This window comes from Chaetodon auriga, chromosome 12 (genome assembly GCF_051107435.1).
Source record: "Chaetodon auriga isolate fChaAug3 chromosome 12, fChaAug3.hap1, whole genome shotgun sequence".
In the NCBI taxonomy this organism is placed as follows: domain Eukaryota; kingdom Metazoa; phylum Chordata; class Actinopteri; order Chaetodontiformes; family Chaetodontidae; genus Chaetodon; species Chaetodon auriga.
In genome coordinates this window covers 9,783,620-9,796,593 of record NC_135085.1, presented here as the reverse complement: position 1 = coordinate 9,796,593, position 12,974 = coordinate 9,783,620, and the positions used below count along the sequence as shown (strand labels likewise).

Genomic DNA, 12,974 nt, shown 5'->3' with positions numbered 1-12,974 from the left:
GTAACCCCAAGTTACAGATATGGCGATGTAAGCTAATTCAGTAAGACCTTGGATAATATTAGCTAATCCTTTCTCAAATGGTCTCAAGCCGTCAGTGCATAAGATCAAGGTCGTTGCTTGCCATCAGAGAGCTCCTGAGACCCTTTCACTTATTAAAGGCGAGGAAGACAACTACACAGTGCAAGCAATGGTTGGAAAAAAAAATAGCGACCAATTACATCAAGGAAAGAATAAACATATGAATGGTGCTTACTAATATGTCGCAAACTACTTCAATTTTAGAGAGAAAGAGGCAAATATGTCAAATGTCATACAAGCTGTATATGAGTAGTGTGTCATAGTGTCAGTAAAGCACTTAATCCTCCTGAGTGGATGAAAAGAGACCACAGGTTTTATCTTAAACTAGGTCAGGGAAGGCAGAGAGGGGTAAGTTGAGGGTTCACCTGCAGCAGCAGCCTGAAACAAATGAATGCTGAAATGAATATGGGATTATGCAGCAACAAGGGAGATTAGGAGAGTTTTTATGTTTGTATTATGTTGCATTTCTTGTCTTTTCAATACTATGATTTTAAATTAATTCATTAAATAGATTCTTTATCATTTTATGTTGACCCAAGGAAGTTTAGTGACCACCACATGGAAGTTAACAGGAATCCAAATGGAGAATAAAGAGAGAGAGAGACATTTCTATTATTCTTTTTCTCTGTTTTAGATGTTGGATCTTTTCAGATTTAGATGTTTGATCTTTGAGCTGCCTGCTCCTTTAACCTTGGGAGGATTAACCTGGCCTGAGGAGGGAGTAAAGGTTAAGATGTGCAGAGAATTCTCATCCTATTTCCCACATGGTCTGCTACGTGGTCTGCTACGTGGTCTGGCACCAGTCTCTTAAGTCCTCTCTCAAGCTTTCAAGTAAGAGGTGGAAAGTATTCCAGTAGCAGAGTGGGGATTAAATAGAAGAAAGTGGAAATACAGTCAACAGGAATGTTTCAGCGAGTACTTACATATCAAGTACATGGAACCAGCACAAAAACACAGCACTGATGCAGTACACACCTGCACGCCTGACATTCACCTCAAGGTTTCTGTTTTCTCATCAGCAAAAGAGGTGTAGTATCATGTCACTTTAAACGAGGTGAAAGAGGAAATTAAATAATCGTATATTTAAATTAAAGACAGCTCTATAAGAGATTAAATAGTTGGATCCAAGCAGAAACACTAAAATCTCCCACTATGCAGGAGAGATATTTGAAAATGATGTTGACAGAAGGGTTAGATTAGAAAGCCAGGCTGTACAAGGCCCGCAAGACCGTTTGATCTGTCCCACGAGGCAATCCATAAATAGAAAAAAGGAATTACTTTTTTCAGCGATAAAGGAGACAGCAGACTTTGACATTCTTCCATGTGGTCCATGCATGCAACATGCTGATATCACATCAACGCATCATGCCAACTGTCAGCAAAACCAAATTATATGCAGTGTCATGTTTTCCAAGAGAAATGGACAATTACTTTCATTGTTGTACATTCGTTAGTGGAGACGAGCTCACAGTGATGAAAAAGGCTCATCTGGAGCATTATTGCAAGGTGAAATGCATTTGGATAAAGTTAACCCTCTTTGCAGGGTCTGAATGCCCAACAAGCAGCTTTCACAAGACCACACTCTGACAGAGACAGTGTAATGCTGAAAGGCAAATGGGGGTGCAGTCTTCGAAATTCAGGAAAGAAGAGCCAAAGGTGCATCTGCTGCTTTATCAGCAGAAGAGAACAAGCAGTGTGGAGGTGTCATAGAAGAAAGAAGATCTGTACGAACAACACAGATAGAAACAATCACAATATCTTGCTGACCTGTTCTGGCTGGAGACGTGTTTTAATTATCTTAATTGAGTCATGCTCACTGCTTCTTGTAGACATGCCAGGTGTTGATTTTGAATCAGACACTACAGGATGACAGACAGCAGCTTGCTGTGGAGTTACTTGGTGAATGGAAAGTTCTCCTCCCTATGACTTCTCATAGAGAGGAAGACTGTTGCTTGCATGTACGACCATTAGGGCAAAGCAGGTCAGGTGGGTTTGGTCAGATACCAAGTAAGGTGGCCACATGGAGCAGGAAGACTCAAACATGGAGCGACAGTTCGCTGGGTATACCTGATTTAGAGCACTTGATTCATAATGATTCCAACTATAATATCCCAGAAATCAGTCAGTGACTGAAGTAGCTGCAGATGCAGAAGTCTGAGTGTGGTACGAGCTCAAGATGACATTGTTCTGCCTAAAACCATTTAACTTTCTGTTACAAGCGCTTCTCTCCAGCTGATACTGGGATGTATCTGGTGAAATTGTCAGGGTCCAGGTTTGTGTATGTCATAAATCAATGCTTTTCTAGCATTTCAGAAAACAGACTTCACGGTGGGACTTTGATTTTACTTTAAGCTGTCACAGAGGATGAAAAAAAGCAAGACAATCAGGAGGGCAGAGAGAAAGAAACTGATGACTGCAGTACAAGAGGCGCAAAGGATGGGCCATTACCACTAGCATCTTCTGCCCCCTAGGGGACAGTTCTTCTGTGTGCACTAAACGCATAATCCTATCAAAACTAACAGACATTATCTGTGTCTTAAAGGAATCCACATCATGATGTAACTGCAGCTGACCCACTTTGTCACTTTTATTAACAGTATTACTGACTGTTTTAGTTTTTCATAACTTTAAACCTACAATCATACTATACAGGTACAATAACACAAAAGTGGAGGGTGAATCCACCATCATCAACCACCATCAACATCAGTTTATGTGTATTTGTAAATCTTTAAGATATACCACATCAACAGTAACCTATCAGAACAATTCATTCCATATTCTCAGTAAAAACTTCCTTCTAACTGGTCAAAATGTGTACATTGGACTACTGTCTGTAATAATAAATCTTTTTTTTTTTTTTTGTATTGGCTATTATTTTCCTTACTGTGATTACCACTGGACATTTTAATTTGTGCATTTTAAACATTTACCAACATAGCACTGCAGATAAATTTTGTTGTAGTTGTTAAATATCCATTTTATTGGAAACAGTAAAAAATATTCTGGCCAGCTAAAGCCTCAACTTCAGCCTCACTGTGGAAACATAAGGCTAAATCTAAGAGCTCAACTTGAACAATTAAAAACTTAAAAAGGTTTAATTTACTGTTTGTTTCAAATTGCTACTCCTCCATACTAATAAGAGCTAGATGAAGGAGATTGGGTGACAATGAAGAGCATTCATTCTCACAGGAATACCTTACCATTACATATGTGTGTCCCATCAGGTATAGTTCAGTCTCAGAATTAGTTCATAATGACAAGCCACGGACAGGAGAATAGCATATTGCTTAAAAAAAAAAAAAAAGCTATATTAAATCTACAACTTAAAATATTGATATAACAATTTGTATATTACAATGAACTATTATTATATACTAATACTACTTATGCAGAAGATTGACAATCATATTGAACATCAGTCATACTGAACAAATGCAAAAATGATCATTTTACTCTTGACAAATAAAAGATTAGTATTCTATAGATAATAAATAAACAACCCATTTTAGGTTGAGGCATATCAATATAATAGTAATCCTGAAACACAGAACTTATGCAACATCTGACAGATGGATTGACTCAGTGTCTTCTCCTTTACTATTGCTCAGTGCACTGTTCTGCGCCACTGTTTCCACCACAACGTTGTCCTTCACTGATTGGCCAGACACAGGCATGCTGGAATCAGAGCCAGCCTCTGGTTCAGGATTAGGGCCAGGGTCAACATCACAGTCAGAGGTGGTGTCAAAGCCAGTACCAGTGACGGTGCCAAGGCTTAGATTGGGTATAATGCCTGGGTGAGATTCCTCAGAACCGGATGTCTGGTCTGAATGTGAGCTTTCATCAGGAGATTCCTATGCCTTTGTATTTGGGTTGGAGACATATTCTTTCTGTTGCTCCTCGGTCTGCAGTCTTCTGCAACTGACCAACTTCTGCAGCTGTAGCTCGCTGGTTAAGAAGATGTTGCGCCAGCCCACCTCAGGCACCAGAGACACTACCTCAGCTGAAAGTGTGTTGCAGTGACGCCGCACTGCCTGCTCCCAAAACTCCTCTGACCCACACAGCTGATGAGCAGAAGTAAATTATTACAATAAACACAAGAGCAGATTTTGTTGCATTGATGTAATTGCCAATTTAGATAAAATGCCTGATGATTTATAATGATGTAGTTACACGATAGACAGGACAGAAGACAAAATGTGTAATGGTGAGACCTTAAATAATAGAGTTGATATTTTACATCTAAGGATACAGTTTATTTTTGCCAGCATCTCTCTCTGTGTCTCTGGAACTCACCTGCCTGAACCTGTGTGATGTTCGTCCAAGCAGACATACATCCTCTAGTTCCAGATAATTTATTATCCGCAGTAGTAAGGAGTCAGACAGGCGCTCCAGATAATCATAATGGCCTTCGCACAAAGCCTTGGTGTACTGTAAGACCTGGCGACCGAAAACCATGCTGACCTCACCTTGGAAGAAGCCCATTATTTTAGCTGACATTAGTTCGCCCTCACATACAGTTTTCACAAGACATAATCTGAATATACAGTGATGAACACCTAAAGCACTGCATAATAAAAAGAATGCATTTCTGTGCAGGTCTACTGTAGACAGAACATGCTAAAAAATAATGCTATATATAATATTTGAAGCTTATCGCAGCAGCAGCTAATTAAAGTTTTGATGATATTTGCCTATCCACAGGAGCAGGACAGTTACTATTTTAAAAATGTTACATATATTCAAGCAAAACTGACGGAGTATGTGTCCTCTTTTTGACATCACTTTGCAAAACAGACACAAACCTGTGAACTGGCACAAAACCACTATAGAGGCACCATTAACAGTTAACAGCTTTTTGGGGGGGTTGAGGGCACTCAAAAGCAGTTGTGACTGGAGTGAGCAACACAAACACACAGTTTACAGATCATAGTTAAAGACTTTTTCACAGCAGATATTTTGGCAAGACAAAAACAGGTGTAACTGATAATGTTAAAAACGGCTGCATTCCATTTCTGGTATTGTGCATGCTGGCTCACTGGCATGGCTTACTGAGACACTTGATGGAACTGAGCCATTGTTAAGCACAACTGTGCTTGTCGGACAAGCCTTGTCCAACTATGACAAGTCAAAATATCTGCAGTGAAAAAGGTCTGCTTTTTTTCATGCCTTTGTTGAAGCCACATATGAAGAAAGAGCCACAATTGGTCTTTTCTTTTTTTCCACAGCAGACATTTTGACTTCAAAAACACAGGTTTCACAAATAACATTAACAATATCCTTTATTCAAGTGTTCGCGTAAGCCATGAAAGTGTGCCCACATGCAAAATACCAGGACCCTGAAACTAAAGCAGCTTAATGTAAATATGAAGTCCTCACTCTGCAGCCCAGTGTCATTCAAGAAGTCCTCGTGAGACTCCCTTAACTCCCCTGGCTTGGAGTGCCTGTCAACTGCTCTCAGGGATATCTTCCACCATTTCCATATCACCTGGAAATGACCATTCAAAGGATCATTGGTGTTACAAATATTTGAACAACATGCTATAAAACACACTGCTTTCTTCTTGACTGCACTTTTCTTTTTGTTTAATCCTCTACACTGAGTTAACTAGCTGACTTCATATAACAAAGAAAAAGAACTGTTGAACAGTCTAATCCATACACCTCCACAGTGAGCCAGTAGTTATAATCCTCATGTTAATGGAGAGCATTTTGGAGTTAAACAGCAAACAGTAACTCTACAGTTATGCTATCACTGATTTAAGGCTGGACTAGCTAATTTAGGACATTTTCATTTAGCGTTAGCATTATGTTCTGCCAGTGTAAATCTTTTTTGGGTACTTCTTTTCTTGTTCTACTTTTCATTGTTAACTCGATTCAAAGCACTGCAGAACTTATTTAACTCCAAGTGTAAGGACAGAGAAAAGCAATGCTAGCAGCAAAAAGAAAGTGTCAAATTGTTCACTAGCTAACATCAGCCCAAGTTCAAGAATTGTAGCTGTAAGCCGTTAGCTAGCTAACGTTAGCTAGTATATCTGGGACAAGTTACCGCTAATAAGCAGCACTGTTCATTAGATAGTAAAAACTTGAAGTTAGCACCCAAAGTAATGACAGTTCTTATCAAAAACATCAATACTTGCTTTGGACTTGGTGACAGCAAAATGATAAAAATCCTTGCTAGGTGAAGGACCCTGTCCAGACGTTTCAAACAACGGGTCTGTTAGAAGGGACGCCATGTCAGTTTGTGTTGTCAGGGCAACAGCGTTTTCTCCAGTATGGAAAACGTTGAGGGCCATTTACACAGGAGGAAAATTAGCATTTAGCTCTTCTTTCACCAGATCAAAAGGACATTAAGAAAACTGTAAGTGACACATCGGTGAACATGACATGTTTGACTAAGGATAAAAATCAAGTACAATAAGGGTCGAGGTTTCATGTATTGCAAATAATATCTACAGGGACAGAACACACAGATGCAATGAAGCTCTAAAGTCTCACGCATTGGGCGTGAGACACGCGCATTTCAACCTGTTCACACGCTCACACGCCACACCTTGTATTTCTCAGGCAGAGAAATTACCAGGATAACGTTCACCAAGTTGCGCCACTATTTTTTATAACAGTGGAACAGGTAAGAATTAGTGATGTGTCGGTCCAGAACGAAACTGCTTTCAGAGCCGGCTCTTTAAAGCGAATGATCGAAGCAGGGCGCTTTGGGATTTTTTTTTTTTTTTTCTTTCTTTTCTGTTGAAGCAGAAAGGAACACACCATATTGGGCCTTCATATAGGCTAGTGGCCCACTTAGCGAGGAACACCTTTTATGTACCAGTTATGTAGTTATCATGATACTTTTTTTTTTTTTTAAATAGTCATCTACTACCTCAAAGAATAGATAATCAAACCGTTCCCTCTACTCACTTTTTATTGCCATAAGGTGTTTTGATACATCTGGGAAATTGCATTATGCGCCTTTCTTCTAGTCTTAATACAGCCAGTGTTTCAACTTCCAACCAATCATAGCACTTAAGTGGGATGACAGATGGAAAGTCCACAGTCCGTGTGCCTCATGTCATCACTATGGTAGCCCTAACTGTGCATACATTAAACAGACACCACCAAAATTCCATTTGACCTTTTATTTTTTAAGATGTGTCATCTTCTCGGAGCTGGGGGAGGAAAGGAGAATAAAGATTAATACACTATTTGTGTTACAGTCAGCATACAGTGTGCATTGAAGGCATAACTCACCTCCCGCTCAAGTTTTTTTATTTCGAGCTCCAGTTTTCTCATTGTCCTCCTTTTTATTTCGGACTCCAGTGCGAGGTCTTCTAGCTTTTTTGTTTTGTAGGCCATCTCCACATCTGCCAGTTGTATTTGCCGTCGTAGATGGGTGGCATACAGCTGTTTGATAGTTTGTGAGTTCTGTAAACGCACGACAATTAGCACAGTGGGAATTTTGCATAATGGGAATGTCCTTCCATTAATACTCACTATGTTGCCAGGCTGGCTTTCTCCCGGTACAGCATCTGGGTCCTGTTACAGAAATGAAACTTTGTGTGAGCACCAAATGATGACTCCTCACCATTGTAGACTGAATAGTACTTCCACAAGCTTGACATGATACCTCATGCCTTCGAGAATCCAGAGAGATGGTCTCCTCATCTTCGCCGTCATCTGCTGCTGCTGCTGCTGCTGCTGCTGCTGCTGCTGCTGCACTGGTGCCTTCATCCTATCACATTTAATGGGATTAATTTTGAAGCTAGAAGACAAGACATGCCAGGCCTATGGAGTACTCACTGGATCAGCATCTTCTGGTGTTGGTGACTCCAACAGTGTGACAGTGTTGCCAGATACTGCAAGGCAAACCAAAGTCAGACAGTCCAAATGGATTTGATATGAATGTAGTTATGTTCCATGTAGAAATGGAAGAATGTACCTTGTATGAAGCGGGTGGCTTCTTGGGAGGGACATATGTTTGTGTCTGTCCCCCCAGGGATCCCCTCCAACACAGGCCTGCCTTTGTTGTGTGCCAAGGCTTTGTCCTCTGCTGGGGTGAGGTCTGCTTTTGGTGACCCACCACCTGTGTCTTGCATTTGGGTTTTCTTTTTGACCGCTAAAACAGTACAGACAATGTGTGAGCAGGGTACAATATATGCTTATGCATTCTTAAGTATTAGTCAGGGCACTTACCATTCTGCAAGATGTTCTTGTATTTAATCTTGACTTGCTGCCATGTCCGTTTTGGCCCAGTCATGTTTAATCTACACACACACACACACACACACACACACACACACACACACATAATAAAACCATGAACCATGAACCATGAAAACCATCTCAGGTCACCAGAAGCCAAACTCCCAGGCGGCTGGGGATCCAAAGTGGGCAGATGAGCTGAACACCTACTTCTGTAGGTTTGAAGAAACATCTGCCCCTCCCCCAGCTGCACCAGCACTGCAGCAGCCCTCTTTTGATCTGCCAGCACCCTGCCCAAGTACCCCACTGACCCCCCCCCCACCCCCCCACCCCCCACAGTATTCAGCTCACCACAATCAACGCCACCCCCCACTGCTCCTCCCAGCCCCCCATCCACTTCACAAGACACTCAGCCCCCCTGCTCCAACTTGTCCCTCACACCTCTCCAGGTGAGAAATCAACTCAGAAGGTTAAAGACCAGGAAGGCCGCAGGACCGGATGGCCTCAGTCCCAGGCTCCTCAGATCCTGCTCTGATCAGCTGAGCGGGATCATTGGACATCTGTTTAACCTGAGCCTGAGACTGGGAAGGGTGCCACGCCTCTGGAAGACGTCCTGCGTGGTACCTGTGCCAAAGACCCCGCATCCCAAGGACCCTAGCTGCTACAGGCCGGTGGCCTTAACATCCCACCTCATGAAGGCCCTGGAGCGGCTGGTCCTTGCCCACCTGCGCCCCCTGGTGAGCTCGTCCATGGACCCGCTGCAGTTCGCTTATCAGCCTGGCATCGGAGTGGACGATGCCCTCATCTTCCTCCTCCATCGAGCTCTATCTCACCTGGAATCGCCTGGGAGCTCTGTTCGGGTCCTTTTCCTGGACCTTAGCAGTGCTTTCAACACCATCAGGCCAGCCATCCTGAGACACAAGCTGGAGCTTTCAGGGGTGGACCAATACCTCACATGCTGGATAGTGGACTACCTTTCCAACCGCCCACAGTATGTGAGGACACGGGACTGTGTGTCAGGGACTGTCCTCTGCAGTGTGGGGGCCCCCCAGGGAACGGTGCTGGCACCGTTTCTCTTCACCCTCTACACAGCAGACTTTTCACACCTGTCACCCACTTGCCACCTGCAGAAGTTCTCTGATGACTCTGCCATTGTCAGCCTCATCACAGATGGGGACGACAGGTCATACAGAGGACTCATCCAGGACTTTGTGGACTGGTGCCAGCAGAACCACCTCCAGATTAACGCGGGTAAAACCAAGGAGCTGGTTGTGGACTTTCGCCGGCGCCCGCACTCTCCACCAACACCAGTGAACATCCAGGGAAGAGACATTGAGATGGTGACATCTTATAAGTACCTGGGTGTTCATCTGAACAATAAATTGGACTGGACTCATAACACCACTGCACTTTACAAAAAAGGACAGAGCAGACTCTATCTGCTCAGGAGGCTGAGGTCTTTTGGGGTGCGTGGGGCACTCCTAAAGACCTTCTATGACTCTGTTGTGGCCTCTGCCATTTTCTATGGTGTAGTCTGCTGGGGGAGCAGCATCACTACAGCTGACAGGAAGAGGCTGGACAAACTTATCAAGAAGGCCAGCTCCGTCCTGGGATGCCCTCTGGAACTGGTGGAGGAGGTGGGGGGGGGGGGAGGATGACAGCCAAGCTGTCCTCCATGACAGACAATGACTCCCACCTCCTCCAAAACACACTCACTGCACTGAGGAGCTCCATCAGTGACAGGATGCTACATCCAAAGTGTGTGAAAGAGCGGTATCGCAGGTCATTCCTCCCTGCAGCTGTCAGACTGTACAATAAAAACTACCCCAAGTAATCAGTGCAATAGTCTGGACAATAAGCTGTGCAATAATACATGTACATAACAATCTGTAAATACGATCTACAATTTCTTACAATTTTTTTTTACAATTTCTTTCTTTTTATTTTTATTTAAATCCTCACTCTTTTGTATATACTGTTTTGTTTCTAATCTGCATTGCACTTCTTATATTAATCTTTATTAATCTTTACTGATGCTGCTTTATTCTGAAATTTCCCCTCGCGAGACAAATAAAGGAATATTGATCTTGATCTTGATCTAAAACAACATGCATGAAATAAGATCAGCTTCATCTATCCCAAAGGGAATTTATCAAGGAGTTATACAGTCAGATGGAGTTACATTTACACAATTTCACTCACATCTGCAGTCAATTTCACTTACAATTTCAGAGTACAACTACGTTTTCGGAGATGTTAATTAACTATTTGGATTGTAATTGTGTTGGTTTCAGCGGAGCAGTGTGTATTTCTGCCCTACTTACGCATTCAGGCGGTCTGCAATACTTTGCCACGCTTTCTGTCTTTGTTTTATAACTGTGGCGGTGTTGCCTTTCTTTTTAATTTGCTCCTTCATCTCCTCGTAAGCCTCCATGAGGATTTTTGCCTCCGACGGGGAAAAGTACGCCGCTCTAGTTGTCATGGTGAATCGGTGACTCTGCGATTGATGGCGGGGTCTATTTGAGGAAGCCGCGTGCACATACTTATCCAGGATAGGTTTCACCTGGCTTGATGAATCCGTGTCTGCTCATCCTGGCTTGGTCTTCGTGCTAGTGATGGGAATTCCGGCTCTTTTAAGAGAGCCGTTTCTCAGGGCTCGGCTCTCATAAAAGAGCTGGCTCTTTCGGCTCCCAAGTGGCTCTTCAGATTTTTTGTTGCTTAAATTTATTTATTACCAAAATAATGTAAAATTGTGTGTAAAATTAACTACTAATGTACAAAACATACTTTATATCAAATTTTACTGCATTTCCCGCGGTCACTCATTTTCTCACCTTTCCAGCGTTTTGTCTGTCGCTCTGTGTGTGTGTGTGTGTGTGTGTGTGTGTGTGTGTGTGTGTGTGTGTGTGTGTGTGAAAAAAAGTCGAGGAAAAAAAAAAAAAAAAAACTCCCACAGCGGCTCCTACTCCGCCTCCCAGGCTGCAGCCGGCTCCGATCGTTCACTTCAAAGAGCCGGTTCTAAGAGCCGTTTCGTTCGTGACGACACATCACTACTTTGTGCTACCGATTAAGCCTGGACGCTTATGGTTTGGATTGGTTGAACTCAGCTCAGTCACTTATCCTGGATGTCTTAATCCTACTTTTGTGCAACGGGCCCCCGCACTAAGAAATGCTGAATAATAAATATTTTTATATGTATGAATTTATGTGTCATTTATCAGATTAAACCCCCGTCCCCATCCCGGCCGCCGCTGCCAAAATCTCAGTCCGACCTCAGTTCAAAACTTGAGAGCCCTTAATACAACTTCTGCAGAAATGTAGAGAATTTCCCGCTGTGTCATGACGCACGAAGCTGGTCATTGAACATTCAAAAGAGCAAATACTTGTCGATGATTGGACGAAGAGGAGGAGAAGGGGGGGCAACAACAGCGCTCCTCTCCACAGACTGTTCATAGACTGACACCTGGCGGCGAGTCTTCGGAACTGCAGGCACTTTCTGTCTCTGAAGCCAAGGGTTAAAGATTCTCTAGTTTTTTAATTCTTCCAGAAAAGTTCAGTTGTTGCCTTTCTATTAAATTGTTTTGTTATATAAATGCCCAAATATTTGACCGTGGTTTCACTGGGATATTCTTTTGTTGCCTCGTCTTCAGGGCCAATCCTGGCTGGATGACGTAACGGTCATTTGCATAGATTTCCCATCAGCCCTCTCAGCGCGTGTGAGCTCGCACCATAAGTCAGGGCCGACGCGGCACGAAGCCCTCTATATCCCCCCCAGGAACAGGGCAATGTCGTGTTACTCCGGTAGCACATATACTAAAATTGGAACGATACAGAGAAGATTAGCATGGCCCCTGCGCAAGGATGACACGCAAATTCGTGAAGCGTTCCTCATTTTTCTCGGTCCTCATTTTTTTTCGTTCCCTGTTTGACAGTAGAGGGCAGTGTGGACTCGTGGTTTACTGCATGATCTAGGGCTAATGATCCGCTGTTTCTCCTCATGACTGTGGCGCAGCCCTACTAACGTGCGATCATATTTGTGTGAATGTAATTGTTCGGTTTGATTTGGACAGGGTGTCTCGGTCCAATGACCGTGAAGGGTGTCCATCGCTGCAGCCTCTGTAATGAGCACATACAGTCCACACAGTCAGAGCTGCTGGAAGCCAAGCGAAGCCGCTCGACCAGGCTGCAGGCTTCAGTCTGAGAAGACACCTGAAGCTCAACGAATGACAGCGAACAGCTCACGACCTTCATTTAACCCTCCCGTTGTCTTCGCGGTCAAACCTGACCGATAGACAGATTTTCTATGTAGTTAATTTCATCTGTTTGTCATAAGATTCCTTGACTTCGTTCACACATGGCATCTGAACACACAAAATGAATTTTGAGATTTGTATTTTTATTTTTATTTTTATTGTTGATGTTTTATTGAACTTATGTACACCGTTGGTCTTCCCGGTCGGAAATGACGGGTCATTAAAATGAATGGGTAAGATTACAATTAGTGTATATAATAGAGGTATGTGTGTGTTGTGGCAGCACAGTGGCTGAGGCTTCAGATTATTTCTTTTGACCATGACACTCATGAGGAGGGGAGAGGGGAGGACACTGAGGATGCTTTCAAAGAAGAGGTGTCAGAAGATGAGGATGACACAAAATATGATCCAGACAAAGAGATCACTGATGGGGAACAATCCGGT

General features: G+C 43.0%; 2 protein-coding genes and 1 non-coding gene across 5 annotated transcripts; 1 reads left to right on the top strand and 2 right to left on the bottom strand.

Annotated features, from left to right (window-relative positions):
- Positions 1-3,678: 3,678 nt before the first annotated feature.
- fbxo36b (F-box protein 36b) lies at positions 3,679-6,326 on the bottom strand. The gene is given in 5 exon segments (XM_076746043.1): positions 3,679-3,725; positions 3,728-4,142; positions 4,375-4,547; positions 5,458-5,566; positions 6,219-6,326. Coding segments are annotated over 5 exon segments (840 nt in total). The 5' UTR covers positions 6,315-6,326.
- Positions 6,327-7,141: 815 nt separating this feature from the next.
- On the bottom strand, positions 7,142-10,867 carry LOC143329876 (uncharacterized). Of its 3 annotated transcripts, XM_076746010.1 has the most exons (8): positions 10,602-10,762; positions 8,269-8,339; positions 8,015-8,191; positions 7,872-7,931; positions 7,703-7,788; positions 7,570-7,611; positions 7,327-7,500; positions 7,142-7,244 (listed from the first exon to the last, which is right to left on the bottom strand). In XM_076746010.1, exons 1-8 carry the CDS (start codon positions 10,757-10,759, stop codon positions 7,221-7,223), a joined length of 792 nt encoding a protein of 263 aa, XP_076602125.1. In that variant the 5' UTR covers positions 10,760-10,762; the 3' UTR covers positions 7,142-7,220. The 3 variants fall into 3 exon arrangements, with proteins under 3 accessions (XP_076602125.1, XP_076602126.1, XP_076602124.1); XM_076746011.1 differs by lacking the exon at positions 10,602-10,762 and adding an exon at positions 10,841-10,867 and having other exon boundaries at positions 7,327-7,611; XM_076746009.1 differs by having other exon boundaries at positions 7,327-7,611.
- A 1,200-nt stretch (positions 10,868-12,067) lies between these two features.
- Positions 12,068-12,173, top strand: LOC143329928 (U6 spliceosomal RNA). The gene has a single exon (XR_013077916.1). It is a non-coding gene; the product is annotated as a U6 spliceosomal RNA (small nuclear RNA).
- Positions 12,174-12,974: the final 801 nt, after the last annotated feature.